The following is a 16,160-nucleotide window of genomic DNA, read 5'->3' as shown; positions in this document are numbered from 1 at the left end:
CCTACACAAGCACACGCGCGCACGCGGACAGGCACACACACACACACACACTCATTCACTCATTCAACAGGAAGAAAATAGGCCCCACCCTTACTTCCTCCACCTGACCCTGGACAGAGGGAAATGGATGACTGTGCCTCCACGCCCATATTGCCCGCCAGGGGGCCTTGCAACCCCACAACTCCCCCCATTCCCTGACCCAGCTCCAGAGAGATCCCGGGTGCGCCCTCACAGTTTTCTTGGCGGGCTCCTTTTTCCTCCTCTTCTCCGAGTTGCTGTGGAAGGACAGGTCACGCCCGCGGTAGGACGGGCCCCGGCTCAGTTCCCCGCGGCTCAGCTCCAGTTCGCTGTAGGGTGGTAGCGCGTCCTCGTCGGCAGCGTCGTCCTCGTCTTCGCCCTCACTGGCCCCAGCCTTGTAGGTGGCTGGCGGCGACCAGGCGTAGTAGGATGCGCTGCGCGGGCCAAGCTGTGCGCCCAGCTTGGATGGCGTCTCCAGGCTGCCCCCGCGGCTGTTGCTCTCAGGCCGCGCCTGGCGCTCCAGCACGCTGCTCAGGTACGAGTGATCGTACTTGGGCGCGGTGCCCGGGGTCCGGCTCACCAGGCGCGGCAGAGCCGCATCGTCCGGCGGCCGGCGGCGTGCGGGAGCGGGGCTGTAGGTCCAGCCACGCTCCCCGTCTCCTGGCGGCTCGCGACTGCGCCCGCGTCCGTAGTACTCGTCTAGCGAGCCGTCCTGGTAGAAGGCACCGTGGGCCCGCGACTCCGAGCGCTCGAAGCGGCTCCCCGCTCGGGCCTCGTGGCTGTTGCCGTTGGCACGCCGCGACCGCTGGCCATAGGAGTCTGCAAAGGCCGCCAGCTCGTCCATAGACACGGCCGGCACGCCAGTGGCAAAGTTCTTCCGCGACAGCATCTCGGATTTGGAGCGCGGCTGGCTGTGGGCAGATGGTCATTGGTTACTGACTCTGCATGGAGCCCTTGCAGCGCACCCCTGGAGTTCCAGGGGCCCAGCCTCTACCCCTCCGCCCAGCGGGATGAATCAACTTTGTCACCTTTCATGCTGAGGGTCCAGCCAGAGCAATCCTAGCTCTCTCATGAATTGGTATGGAAGACGAGAATGGAGTTGTGTATCTGAAAAGACCTTGTGTAGTGCAGAAAAGCACAGGCCAGTTTCTGATCGTGATAAGACCCTTGGGTGACAGTCACACGAGTTACTCCAACCACCATAGCAAACAGCAACACACAGCTCTGGTCCCAGGAGACAGGGATATTTGGTGACATAGAAAGGACTGTCCCTCTCTCTGAGGCAGGGACCAAGTTACCAGTTAAGTCAGGAGGCCTGAGACCTCTGCAGTGGGTAAGGGAAAGATAGGGGGGTCTACTGTCCTTGGAGGACAGAACGGGTGCAGGCCATTCAGAGATGAAGCTGCCACACAGATTATTAAATGTTGGTTGGACTTATCACGCTGGGCAAGTTCCTTGGCATCTGCAACTTTGTTTCCTCAGCCTAAAATAGAAACAATAGCAGTGGCGCTTTTTAGAAGTATAAGGACTAATTATGAGAGATATGGAATGATTACTGTTCTTATGATCAGGGCAGTGGACATGGTGGGCGGGAACCTTTAAAGGTTATAGGATAAAACAGATAAAGAGTGTCTGGATTCGTTACAGGACACTCAATAGGCTTGAATGACTACTTCTCAGACGTATCACAAGGGTGTCATGTAGGTTAAGAGAGAGATATTCCACAGGCTCTAGAAACAGAAGAACAGACACACAGTGGCCCCTTCCCACTCATGGCAGTCACCTGTGCCTGAAGCTCTCACGGTCCTCTTTGTTATACTCCAGGGCTGGCCCTCTGTTGGTCCCACTGTTGCCTCCCATGACACCTGACCAATAGTCAGGATTGCTCTCCACGTCCCCAGACATGGGGAACTGCTTATTCCGCATCTGGTGGTAAGACTGGCGGAAATTGCTGTCATCGTCATGCAGGGAGCTGAGTTCTGAGATGGTGTTGTTATCTGCAGGGACAAAAGCAAGCATCACAGTTTTCTAAAGGCGAGTGCTACTAAGGGCTGAGTTCACATATTCTATAAGCTCCCGCCTGGGAGCCTTGGTCCTGATCGGTTGTGTGCAGTAGACTGGCACAGGTGGTATTTGTGTTACTCAGCAGGAATTGGCTCCAAGCCAAACCCAGCTTGCTTACAGAGATGGAGGCTTCCTACATGCTGTTCTTGGATTGGGAAGACAATTGCCTCTGTTCTACCTAAGGCAGGCTTCCTAGAACTCAGGCTGTCTGCAGCTGGCCTCCTGGTACATTTCTCTTGTTCAAATGTTCTTCTCTGTCCTATATAATTTCTGTGATGAATTTCAATGACCCAGGCCATATTGGGCCAAAAGAAACAAAGAGAAAAAAAAAGCCATTACTAATAACATCTTCCCTACGGCTGGCCCAGTCCCAAAAAGGGGTCTTTAGAGCCAGTATGAACACCCTGCTTTTAGAAGAGGCCCATTCTGCTCCCCTCAGCCATTCTGTTCTCCAAAGAGTTCTAAGTCAAGGCATAGAGGACATATACACCTGGTTTCAGCACACTTACCTTTTAGACCGTGATCGTGCTGTTTAATACCCTACCCAAGGAGCACCAGATCTAAGACCAGGCTAGAGCTGTTCCCCTCCCTACCAAGGGATTCCAGGTATTTGTGGTCACGAGTGACCAGGCCAGAAGTTTGGAAGATGGACTCAGGCTTTGGGCTGTAGCTTGAACTCTGGCCCCTGCCTAAAAAATATAAAGGGTGTGGTCACAGCTTTCTCGTTTCCTGGCTTTGTGAAGTTCATAAGAATCACTTATGAACTAGGACCAGAATTATGATGTAGGCTAGAAAAAAATAACAGAAATGTTGATTATTTTAAAAACTTAGAAATGTATTGGATTTGTTTTACTTAAATCTAGTGATCTATTTGTAATGTAACTGAATCCACTTGTTTTCTAAATCTTTCCACTGAGACTTCAAAAATACTATTAGAGACAACATTTACTAGTCCTTGCTGCTGGGTGAAAGGTAAAGCCAAGAGTAGAGGTGGGAGGCAGAGATGTGTTTTCTTGGATTCCCTCTGCCTTCCTTCCATCCCCTGTGGGAATGGGAGGGTCGGAGGAATTTTATACAACAGCAGGACCTCCTAGTGTTGCCTTAACTGAGAGCACACAGGGGTGACAATTTACTCATGGGATCATTTGGTATTAAATTATAATCAAAATTTAAACATAAACCTCTTAAAGAGAAAGATGTGGTGTGTGTTGGTATCTGGAAGCCTGAGGACTTTACGTGTTCACCTAATTCTCTCACTGAATTTGGAGCTAGGCTGGTTGGTGTCTCTACCCCTCACAGAGCGGGAGTTACGGGAAACTGCAACCATGACCAGCTTTTCACATACATGCCAGGATCTAAAGCCAGGTCCTCATGCCTGCACAGCAAGCACTCTTCCCCACCGAGCCACCTCTCCAGCCTTTATGCCCATCTTCGAAGAAAGCAGCTCACAGACTATTGGTTAAAATCTAGAATGTTCCCTCACAATCCCCACGAGTTACATCGTTGGCTCAGATCTTTCTCTAAATTTTAAGGAATACTTGACCCTTTTCATTTTTCCTGATTGTAAGAACTGTCACCATTTGACCACTCATAGTAACAAGCTGTCCAGGGTGTATGTTACACTAAACTTTCTGCCAAGTAGAACATGACATCAGCGCAGCCCTTGACAGACATAATGCCAGTGTGGGACGGGGATACACTAACGCTTTCTGTAAAGGACCAGCCAGGGAATAAACATTTCAGGTTTTGTGAGCCACACTGGTTAGAACTATTCAGTTCTGCCACTCAAGAAGTTATAGGACATAGATAAGCAAGTTATCCTGGCTGCGATCCAATAAAACTTTAAAAAAAAAACCAAAAACCAGAAATTGTTATCTATACGTGTGTCCAGGAGATATTGTTTGTAGATTCTTGTTCTAGACATCCCAAGAATGTAAGCATCTAGGAGTGATTACCAAAGGAGAACCACAGTGGCCAGCAAATTCAAGAACCTGGACGTCACACCCCCAATTCTTACAGAATCTGTGAAACCAAGGTATCTATTTTATGAGATTTTTAAAAATGGCCCCAGTCCTTGATCCGCCCTGCTCTTTGGAATAGAGCCAACCTTCAGAGTAAATTGTTCCTGTGTCCGTCCACACAACTGTTGTACTGTCAATCCACAGGTACTTGGTGGTCTGAGTTCTAGTCTAGGCCCTGGCCACATGCTGGCACTGGTTATATCACAGTGAGGAGGCCAGTCTAGCCTTAGCTCAAAAGCTTTTGTGCCTGAGTCACGAGATTGGGAATCATCCCATCTGAGTTCTTCTAATTCTATCGATATACTCCCTGAGCTTCTGCTTCCTCATCTGAACACTGCACAAGCTGACATGGAGCAGCTCTCCAATCCCTTTCAACTCTGAGGCTCCACCAGGCTGAGACCAGCCAGTTCCTGAATACCTTTCAGGTCAAGGTAGTCAGCCCAAGATAAGCCACATACACTCAAGTGCATCCTTTTGATCTCTGTCATTAACTTTTCCTCTAAGCTGTGATACTGGTAGATTTCTTGCCTGGCTTCTCCTTGATCTAGGGCTCTCTCTGTCTCTGTCCCCTTACAGAGATCCATGACAACACTGTTACAACCAGCTTGTCAAGTGTGGTGACATCTGCATTCCTGACATTCCAATCTGGAGATGGTCTTTTTATAGTCCACGAGGTGGGAGGATGCAGCCATGGCTGCAGCCCAGACAGGATGAATTTAGAATTGTAAAACTGGGTGGAATATGTTGTCCTTAATCTGAATAAAGTTCCTCCAGTCTGGGACTGTTTCCCCAACAGCTCCATCATGTCTCTTGTTGGTTCCAAGAAGAAGAGGGTTCAAAGAAAGTGCCTAGTGACCTCACTAGCAGGCTTGCCAGCACCTCTTGATAATTAGCCCATCCGAGTCAGACCTGCCCTGTTCTGCCTCCCATGATAGACAGTAATTTGGAACCCACTCTAAAGAATCGGCAGTGTCAGCTGCAGCCTCCAAGGGCTTTGGATAAGTTAAGGGTTGGGGCCCTGCCACCGACAGACTTACTAATTAAACGGTTCTTTGACAAGAAGTGCAGTCTCTTTGCTCACCCTGAAATCTCTATGGTTTGGGCATCTCAGAGGGAAGCCAGCCTCTTTCCCCTAGATTTATTTACTAGATTTCTTCTTTCACATTCATTGACCCCTCCATGTGGTAAGTCAGCCTCTGGGTGGTTCAATACTAGGGCCTTTCAGGTTGGAAGAAGCTGATAGTGAATGTTCACTTGAGTGTGCATGTGTGTCTGTGCACATGTGCATGTGCTCATGTATGTAAATGCAAGAGGTTGACATATCTTCCTTGATATTCTTGACCTTACTTTTTGAAAAAGACTCTCTCACTGAACCTGAGTTTGCTGACTGAGTAGAATGGGTGCCCATTGAGCTCCTGGGATTGGCTTGTCTCTGCCAGCTCTGGGCTGGGGCTAGAGATGTCCTCTGTTGGTCCGTGGGTCCTCGTGCTTGCACTAGTCTGAGGAATCTGAGTTCATACTCGCTCAGCAATGACTGTACTGCTTGAGCCATCCCACGTCTTGAGTAACTGTTTTTTGAGGATTGCTTATAGAGTAATATAAGGGGACTGTTCGAATGAAACATTATAAAGCCAGGATTATGTCGTTGTCATAGCAATGGACACAGACTGCCCCCACAACCACATGTGACTACTGCACACTGCCACTAGAATCCCCTTCTATTCCCTTCCGTGTTCTTAGAGGTACTTTTCGGGGGTAGTGTCAAGCCTACTGGCTCACAGCTTCAAATCCGATGACCCTCCCCATCTCCTCTTCGGCTACCAAATCCTTAATGAAGCCCTGATCACCCGAAACGAACAGATGCTCACATCTCCCTCTCATCCTCCTGGCTGGATCAAACTGAGCCAGCTCCTTCTCGACATAGTACAGGACCTTCATGGAGTCTCTCTCTTTGTCAGCTTGGATCCGGTAACCTTTGCGAACTGTGGAAGAAAGCACAGGAGGGTGAGCTAAAAACAGAAAACGAAAAGGAGGCCTCCACTCATTTTTACCAAGCAGAAACCACAGTTCCCAGTCAGAACAATCACCCAGAAATAATAAACCACAGTTTATACACGGGGGGTACACTTCAGATCCTCCATCAGAGGACGTCATCGGGACGTAGATCCTGGAGGTCAACAAGCAAATCCACCGCAGTGCGCTTTTCAGTCATTTGCTAGTTTCCCTCCTGTCGTCTGAACCTCTACAGCTATGCTAAAGGCTCCTCTCTGCATGGCTTTTGAGTTCCAGCGGAGGAGCAAGCTCACGCTATCCAGAAGGGAAAGAGACCCCATTCTCGGTTGAGGGCACATGTCAGTCTCCAGCGTGAAGTCCTTACCTTCGCTTGGTAGAAGTGCACTAACTTTAAGACAGACAGATCTCCAAGCATCCCAGACTCCCACAGAGGCAGGCTGAAAGCCTCTAGTTGCCTGGGAGATGGGGGGGAAAAATCCCTTAAACTGGATGGTGCGTGCCTAAGAGCTAATATTAGATTCTAGACTACATACACAGAGGCACAAAACAAGCCGCACAACAGAGAGATTTCTAATCACACTTCCAGCTTATTTCCTTAGCATTTTCCTTTTAGGAAAAGGGATGCCACATTTCAGATGTGACTAATTTAACTCGACCTGCTGCTCTGTGGTTAGAAACAGGTGGGTTTATTTTCCAGGGCTTAATAAAATCCCCCCCCCAAAAAAAGCAGGGGAAATAATCCTATCCCCTAGATCTCCATCAGTTCCCAACCTGTTAATGCCCTGCATCACGTAAGTCTAGCCCCACACCAGCCCAATGGGTGACAGGACAATAGGCATAGCAGACAAATAGGAGGAAATGAGGATGAGGAGGGGGCATGAGGGGCAACCAGACAACACATACAGGACACTGACAATGTGCCCGGTGCTCTGCTGAACCTTTACCAGGATGGCTGTTCTTCATGACCACACACGTAGGGACTGTTGTCCCTGCACGTAACTTTAAGTTTTAAAGGAGGTTTAAGTAGCCATATTTTGTGGTTGAAAACTCAGGCAAAGGAGGAGTTTTAGGGCATAACAAGAAATACTTGGCAGCACGGAGTTGTGTGGTCTCACTGGCTGAAGCTTAACTGGATTAGGGTGTCAAAACTCTCTAAAGTGTAGAGGGAGGGGCAGGGTTTGTTTTTGGTTTTGGTTAGTTGGTTGGTTGGTTGGTTGGTTGGTTGGTTGGTTGGTTGGTTTAAAAGAGGTAGATGAAGAAGGCAAAATAGTGAAGCCGAAGGAGGCAGCAGACATAGTCTTTAGACCACACCAGGGAGGGTAAGGTCTGAGGCATGGGCCTTTCTTCTGGCCCCCAGTGGTGCACACACAGAATGCCTATGCATTCAATAAAAGAGATGTTTTATGTCTCTGGATGCATAACTGTGGACAAAGCCCTCTGCCCTCAAGTTCTTTACATGAAAGATTGAAATATAAAATTCTACAGGGCTGTAATCACATCCCAAGCACTGAAGGAAAAAGCCGCCCACACATCTTTTTGCAGGTGCACGGACTTTCCACGTGAGAGAATACTGGGCAGGCCGCGTCCATCTCCACATGTGAAATGACTTACAGAGAAATTAATGAGTTCTCAGCTCGTACTTTTCAGTGGCACCTTCTCCCAGAGCTGAGGTCCATCCATAAAACCTACGCAGAAGGAATTATTAGCAGAAACGACTTTATTCACCAAGCTACACACCCTTCCACCTCTGCAGAGGCGTTTACGGAGTAGTACAGACAGTTCAATTAAAATGCAATTATCCCACAGAACTGCTGTGTCTGTAGCAAGGTAACCATGTCTGATGGATGAGGTGCAGGGCTGAGAAGCCGGGGTCTGGGCGTGCCGGGGCTGGTTTAGTGAGGGACCTCCAGAGAATGAAGACCCATCAGGACTCAGTTTCCATGTAATTACTTCAAGAAGAGAGACAGCTAAAAGCAAATTGACGGGGCACTTGAGTGCTAGGCAATGAATTGGGGTATCTTAAATGCCACCTCTTCCAAGGAACGTCCTTTGGTTCTTATAATTCATTCTCTCTCTCTCTCTCTCTCTCTCTCTCTCTCTCTCTCTCTCTCTCTCTCTCTCTCTCTCTGTTCCAATCTTTTTTTCCCTAACTTAAAAATCATTTGATGTGAATTTGTATTATAGGCCTTAATATATTCTCGTTTGTTCCAAGTTCTTTATATAGATGCCTGTAATCTTCTTAAAAATTTTTGAAGACATTATAATTTAAGATTTCCATGTGCCTAAGACTGTGTTTTATATATATAACGAGTACTTAAAGATTTGGTGAGTGTCTCCAGCCTCTGGAGGGGGTTCATGGCCTCCTCAGAAAGTCTACCATTGGCATTTAATCCATAGCCTGTAATCTCCCTGAAGACAATCACTAGATTTCTCTGTGGCCTATGTAACTCTAGTCTCTAGCACAGACCCTGGCACATTTTAGATGCCCAAAACATGCACGTTCAAATGAATGGATGGAGGCTTAAATGGGTGAATGAATGAATTAATGAATGAATGAGTGAATGAAATCTGTGACTAGCAGTGTTTTGTGGGTTACCGAGTATGGCATAGGAGGCTCTGTGGGCGGTTTACTGGAGAATTTTAACCAGGAAGGGAAGGATTTGAATGGTAGCCTGGGGAAGCAAGAAGTTTTGTGTCTGTCATGATCGATGGCCATTTTCTAAGGGAGGAATGTCAGCATGGCTGTACTTAACATGGGGAGCACTTTTACAGCAAATGCGTAGTGATGCCAAAATAAAAGCCACGGGTCAGAGAGGTTGTTACTATCTGTGACCAGGTACTAGCTGTTTCCCAGGAGACGGGGCTGGGGGGAGCATCTATGCTGAGCCACATGGAGGAGCTGGGAGTAGAGTTTAGATTGTTTCCAGTGTCGTTAGAAAAAATTACACTCCTTGTTATGATACAGATTAGATTGTATGCCTAGGTTATCAATCTCCGAGAATATACCGTAACTGCAGCCCCGTGGGAAGAGAACAGTTTCAGCTTTCAATATTCATTAAAAAGAGACCCCGCTGTGACAGAATATTTCAACTTTGACCTCTCCTCCACCTTTGACCTCAGAGATGTAAATTCTTCTAATTTGTCAAAAGACAGAAGCAAATGATTGCTCTTCAGACGTACGAGCATCATCCGTTCGGTTTTAGTTGCTAAAAATCAAAACAATTCTCCCTTTAAAGGGTGTGGATATTTTTATATAAAATTATAAGCTGCAAGTTTGATTGTGGAGCACACTAAATTCTTCTCGCATTTCCATAGAATCTGGCTCTGTGTCTCATACGTACTCAAGAGCATCTGAGTCACCAGAGAAATCTTTCCTCACCCTCTCTGACTTTCCTTTCTGACTGTGTTACAGTTTCTTCATATACTCCTCCGTATTTCTTACCCATTTTATTTCCTTTAGCAAACCTCCAACAATGATACTGATAGACTACAATTTTCTAATTTCTTTGAGAGTGGGAACATTCATAAATCCTTTTGAAATGGCTGGTTTTGAACTTGCTGTGCAATCCAGGTTGGTCTCAAACTTGTGGCTCCTTTTGCCTCCGTTCCTGAGAGCTGGGGTTGTAGGTATGAGCTACCAGCACCAACTATAGATTATCCCTCGATTTGCAAACAGGTAGAGCTCTGCATTGTGGCACATGCCTATGGCACCAGTACATGGGATACTGAGGCACTGAATTGGCGCTAGCTTGGACTACATAACACATTTGAAGTCATCCAAGGTCATCTAGTTTGTGTGTGTGTTTGTGTGTATGTGTGTGTATGTGTGTGTGTGTATGTGTGTGTGTGTGTGTGGTGTGTGTGGTGTGTGTATGTGTGTTTATGTGTATATGTGTGTTTATGTGTGTGTGTTATGTGTGTATGTGTGTTTATGTGTGTATATGTGTGTTTATGTGTGTGTTTATGTGTGTGTTATGTGTGTATGTGTGTGTGTTTATGTGTATGTGTATTTATGTGTGTGTATGTGTGTATGTGTGTGTATGTGTGTGTATGTATGTGTGTGTGTGTTGTGTATGTGTGTATGTGTGTGTGTGGTGTGTGTGTATGTGTGTATGTGTGTGTTTGTGTATGTGTATGTGTGTGTGTGTTTGTGTGTGTATATATGTGTGTGTGTGTGTGTGTGTGTGTGTGTGTGTGTGCATGCTCGCGCACATGCATGTATTAAAGCAAACTAACCAACCAAAACCCTGCCTGAAACTGTATCAGGTTGTTGGTTATCTATCATTTAAAGGCAGGAGAAAGCTTTGAAGTGTGGTAGTATTTTAATAAAAAATGTCCTAGACTGTTGGCTGAGGCCCAGCATATTTAGAAAATGACTTCTCCTGGTGGTGTTTCAGCTCAGGGTCGTGGATGATTTATTTCTGTTTTCCAGATAAGCCAGGTCCAAGTCCTTTGGATTGTGTATCTCTTCATGCCTCAGCCTCTCTCTCATTACTTTTCTAATTTTAACTTTACTAGAGAGAGGACATTAGGAAATTACCCGACATGCTAAACTATAAGCTAAAAAAACTTGTCATTTAAGCTGCTATTTTGACCTAACTAAGGTTGGATTTTTTTTCAATCAATTTCCCCATTTATAGGCTAGATCTGACTTATAAACCTTGTGCAGGCGGTCTCCCAGGTGTACTTCCCTGGATATAGGCTTGTTCTTCCTGTCCTATCCTAATGAGCTCAGAAAGGCTGTTTATGTGCAGGCGGTCTCCCAGGTGTACTTCCCTGGGTATAGGCTTGTTCTTCCTGTCCTATCCTGATGAGCTCAGAAAGGCTGTTTATGGGTGATGGAAGAGCTGCCAGATTCCACCCCCAGGGTGACAGCAGCTCAACTGTGGGAGAAGTGAGTCTTAAAATTTGCATATTCTGTGTACATACAGTAGGCATATATATAGACACACATCTCTATTAATTTTAAAATGACATTTCAAAAACCCTACTTATCTTGCCATTCTCTTGCCTGAATGGAGTCCAGGTATATTCAGATAAAATGGACGAGGGCAGGGCAGGAGTAAGGGGAGGAGCTGATTCAGTAAGCAAGGCAGGAGGAAGTGGGAATGAGGACCAAGATAGTTAGGGTAGGGATGGAGGGAAATGAAACAGTTCAAGGTTGAAATATATGCTGATGGCCTTGGTGACAGACTGGACAAGAGGAGTGAAGCTGCTAGGCGGATGATGATGCCACCGACCTAGATGAGTTATGTAGACTCTGGTTTGAAGTAGAAAAGCAAAGAAGCGGGAGGGGGAGGAAGGGTAGACTGAATTCCTAGAGGCTAAGGTTTAACCGCCTGTAAGACATCCGGCTGGAGACATTCAGAAACAGTTGGCTATAAGGGTCTTAGCTGCAGAAGTCTAGGAAGTCGTGACTGGAAATCAGCATATGATGGTGGCTGAAGCTATGGGAGTAGATAGGACTTTGCAGAGAGCAGACCACAGACCAAGCAAGAACACCAATGCCAGGAAGACGTACAGAGAAAGAAAGAGGCACTGACTGTCAGAACAGGTAGAGAAATGAACAGAACGTCGAAATGAATAGAACGTCGAGCCAGAAAGGCACAGAGGCACAATTGCATCAGGGGCAGCCAGGGTTTTAGAGAAGAGAGGTTGAGGGTTGAGAAGCAGCAATCAGACAGCTTGGCAAGAACAAGAAGGAAGTTAGCTCAGTTGGTGAGAGGGGAGGAAACAGAGACATTGACTATTAAAAGCTCTTTCAAGGAGTTTGGCTGAGAGGAGTGGAGGACAAATGGAGAAGCGATGTTGGGGTGTTTTACAAATGGCTGTACTCCTACAGGAGAGACACCAGCATGTTTTGAATGGTGAAAGGAAAGAGACACCAAGACAGAAGGTCAGAGCTGGGAGGTGTAAACCCGATGAAGTGTGGATATTCAGTCAACACCCTGAAGGGGATGGACCCAGATCAGCTGGGGAGAAGCCCACCTTTTGTCATAGCAACAGAGAAGGACTTGAGGAACAGCTGTAACCGGTGGGAACAGGAGTCAGGGATCCTTATTTCCTCTCTCATGTGGCAACTGCAGGGCTCTTTTCTACATAGCTCATCACAGATGCCTTTCCTAACTATTGCTGTCATCAAGGGGACCAGCCCACAGGATGAAGCATGTGCTAAAGAGGACAGCGCAGTAGAAAGAAATCTGTCCTGCACGAATGCTACCAGACCGTGTGAGCAGCCACGTCAGCAACTACTGAGTCTTGGGAATTCTTGTCCTAACACATTTTTTTCCTACTTCCAATTGCAATTGGTTAGTCTGATGGGATGGGGCCAAAATGATGTCCAACTGCACCAAGCAGAAAGAGAGGAAAGATTAAGGCCAGCCTGGTCTACACAGCAAGTTTCAGGTTAGCCAGAGCCCCTGTTTAAAAACGAAAACATAAAAAAGAAAGAAAGAAAAAGAAAAACATGGAGAGAGGAAATACTTGCTAGCTTATTAATAAGACAGTTTATTATGATAATCCATTAAATGAAGAGTAAGGTGAAGGAGTCCTGCTGATATAGAGAAAAGAAAAGGTGGGACTGGAAGCCTGCGCCATGGCGGTCCAGTTGGCCTCCTTTGCCCACTCCTCCCTCCAGGGAAATGGACTATGCTGTCTGTCTCTTGCTTTCCCTGCACATCCTTGATCATTAGCCTTTCCTTCTCAGTTTGTGACTCATCCTCAGTCTCAGACGTCAGAATTCTACTAATAGTTCTAGGGAAGAGAAAAAAAAACCACAAATACCAATTACTCACTGAGGATACCTACTCCTGCCATAGCCAGGCACTGGAGGGTCATCATGTGGGCTGGGCACCCGTTCTCACCTCCCCCACACACAAATTGTCAACCACGCACAGCCTCACCCTTCATAGCCATGCAACACTGTTCAGATGCCTCCAGGTAAGCTGTAATTCAACATGTCTCTCCTCTCCACCCTGCTTTGCCCCTTGGCCTCTCTACTTATCCCTAATGAAGCTCACTGCCCCCTAACCAGCCCTCTTGACCAATGATCTAATTTCTGCCTCTGATCTGTAGTGTTGGATAACTTGGGGTCATCCTGAAGTCTTCTACCCTTGCTTTATTTCTTAACATCTCTTTTTCTTTCAAAGTATTTCTCAGGTTCACTTGGAATTGTGACTCCCACCGTCTCCGCCATAAGCCAGATGCTCATACACCTGAACGATGTGTTCAGAGCTTTGTTTTCTGTCCCCGAGCCGCTCTCCCACCTTACCGCCTGCCAGCTCTCCTCTGAACAATCTGCCCGGAGCGGCTCTCACTTGGTCTTTTGGACAGGCATCAAGGCCGACTGTAGTCTCCAGCAAACCCTTCTGTCTTCTTCCAGGCAGCCTAACAGGCTGCACACTGAAACGTTCACATTCTGTGCTCCGGGATTCCACTGTACTACTGACCTTCCTTGGCTGGGACAGTCAGCAGCCACACAGTTTTCCTAAATATCTCTCATCCATCCCGGTCCAGTTCAGATCTCATCTCCTCCAAGAAGATGCAGTAGAAATTCCAGCTCTTTTATCCTTGGAATCTAAGTAGCCATATTCTTCAGCATTGAACTGTCTCAACGATGGTCCATTCCCTCCTTTGAGAAACCATAGTCTACACATTCTATTGCCCCTCACACTCCCTGATATAGTCCTGGACACTAGGTGGACGTGAGATCACTATTAACCACCTGATTGATCGTTGTTTAAGAAGCAAACTCCTCTCTTTATAGTTCTGGTTAATGAGAACATGAACCGGAAAGCGAGACTCAGGGTGTGTTTTAGCCCCTGGGAAGTCTGATGTGCACCCCAAAAGATATCTGCCTCAGGGCCTGGTTTCTGGAATGGAGATCACTGTTTTCCCAAAGATACATCTCGGAAGAACTAACTGTCCTTATCAACAAGGAATGAGGGAAGGGCCCAAGTCAAGTATCGGGCGGGGCAGTCTGGGACTACATTTACCACTGTGGCTTCCTCCAGTGGAATCACTTGGTGCCAAGGGAGGTGGATGAGGCTTGTCCGTCAGCATGCCAGAAGAGGGGGCTCCTCCCAAAGGGACAGAGGGAATGGAGTAGGGGCCAGGGACACCGGAGACAGAGGGAGGGTACCCGGCCTTGGCTGCTTTCCCTGCTTCATACACTGTGGAGGGAGATGAAGAGCAAGAGAGATTATGTAGCCCCACCCTCCTCAACCCTCACACCCAGAATCCCTGAGGTTCTGTTCTTTCAAGGGAGTTCCTAAACAAACATCTGTTCCTTCTTCCAGGACGGAACTGGTTCACTGGAATCACTGGAACCACTCCCCTTGGATTCCTCCAGCTCCATGAGAAAGGCAGCCACGTGAGAACGGCAGTGTTTAGAATCTGGCTACTGAACAACACTGAAATGGATCTAGGAGCCATTGTTCTCCACTTGGAACTGTCCTGTCTAGAAGCTACCATGGTTCCCCCAGAGGGGGTTAGCAAAATGGTCATCCAGGGATGTTTCCAGGAGGCAAAGCAAGCACTGGGTACACACACAGCCCCCGTCTTTGTTTTTAAAAACAGAGACAGTCACCCAGGCCCTTCTGGAACTGTCTCATTCCTAAAGGTTCTCAAGATAGAATGTGCCTCTCTCTTTGAAGATGTATTTGGTTTATGGTTGGGATGTCAAACTCAATGCCTTCATGGGCTTGGCCAGTAAGCTAACCATGTGCATCCCCAAATGCAGACGGATCCCTGTGGGGGCCTTGCTTGTGTTATGGGTAAACGGACTCATAGGTGTCTGCTGGATGGTAGCCAAATGTCACAGTTTTTATGCTCCACTTATAAACGGAGGGTGTTCCCTGCACCGAAGGACAATGACCAGTGTAGGTTTTCTCTGTTTGAGTGCTCCAAGGAGAGGGCGCAGCTTTACCCCAAACATCTCCATTCTGACCCTGCCCTTCCTTTAGTCTGCAATATCCATGAGCAATAGGAATGCATGACATGTGGATACACCGCATGCAGAGAGACTGACGTGCATGGAGGTGAGGCGGAGAACAAGAACGGCCTTCCCTGAAGCTAGAGGGACGGGGTGGAGGAGGAACTCAGGGCTCATGGCTGTCAGATGAAGAGGTGACATTTCTTCAGATGGTTCCAGACCTCCCCACAGATTCCCTACTCACAGGCCTGAGGGCAGCAGCAGGAATCTGGGCAGCATGGGCAGCGGACGTAGCAGCAGCAACTGTGAGGGCAGCACTGGCACCAGCAGATCCCCACCAGCACGAAGAACAGGAAGATCCCCAGGATTACCAGGCCGACAAACACCCACTCTGGAAGGATGCACAAAGAAATCTACTCGAGGTAGCCCCCCTTCAGGACACGGCATACATGGATGGGTGTCTACCTGCAAAAGTGGTGAGTGGGGAGGATCTGGGGAAGAAAGGACATCTAACCGGGATATAGGGGCCCCAGACTCATGAAGAACGTAGAATGAGAAATGCTAGGGCACTGAGAAAAGAGAACCAGGTGACCTATATCTCTTGGGGCGCATCAAGCCCTGTGACTGGAGACTTTGGGGTTCCTAACCGGGACAAAGGTAGGACAAAAGCTGAGGGGCGGGATCCTGTGTGCTGGGCTCCTAACTGGTGGGTCCTGTAAATCATGTCTTTTATAACGAAGTCAATCTTGCCTTACATAGTGGGCCACAGTTTTAGTTCTAGCACTGAGAAGGATGAGATAGAAAGATCAAAGGGGCCTGCATTACAAAGTGAGACCCCACCTCAAACAAACAAACAAACAAACAAAAAAACCTGTAAATCTCTCAGCTGGAGTAGGCCTGTGCACCTCCATGGCCTATGTAGATGACCTTTATGTGGTCCAGGCTCAGAGTGCATTCATCTGCTTCCCTGGGGTATCTTTCCTGTCATTTGCTCCAGGGCAGAGGTCCAAACTTGCTTATACTTCAATAACTATCCAATGTTAGTGGGGTGGAGGCATAGGTTCAAATAGAGATATAGCCCCCATCCCCAGGGTATGGGTTTGGTATGATCA

At 47.5% G+C, this 16,160-nt stretch overlaps 1 protein-coding gene across 5 annotated transcripts in view; it reads right to left on the bottom strand.

The window, feature by feature from the left end:
- Positions 1–16,160, bottom strand: part of Ildr2 (immunoglobulin-like domain containing receptor 2) — a 61,914-nt gene that overhangs the window by 6,928 nt on the left and 38,826 nt on the right. For 2 of the 5 annotated variants that reach the window (XM_087581649.1, NM_001447355.1), the window contains 5 exon segments: positions 15,293–15,439; positions 14,111–14,287; positions 5,972–6,085; positions 1,802–2,015; positions 233–929 (listed from right to left, as the gene is read on the bottom strand). In XM_087581649.1, coding sequence (XP_087437775.1) covers positions 233–929; positions 1,802–2,015; positions 5,972–6,085; positions 14,111–14,287; positions 15,293–15,439 — 1,349 coding nt within the window. 5 annotated transcript variants of the gene reach the window in all.

This window comes from Rattus norvegicus, chromosome 13 (assembly GCF_021556685.1).
Source record: "Rattus norvegicus strain SHRSP/BbbUtx chromosome 13, alternate assembly SHRSP_T2T, whole genome shotgun sequence".
Lineage (NCBI taxonomy): Eukaryota > Metazoa > Chordata > Mammalia > Rodentia > Muridae > Rattus > Rattus norvegicus.
This window is presented reverse-complemented; position numbering and strand designations above follow the sequence as displayed.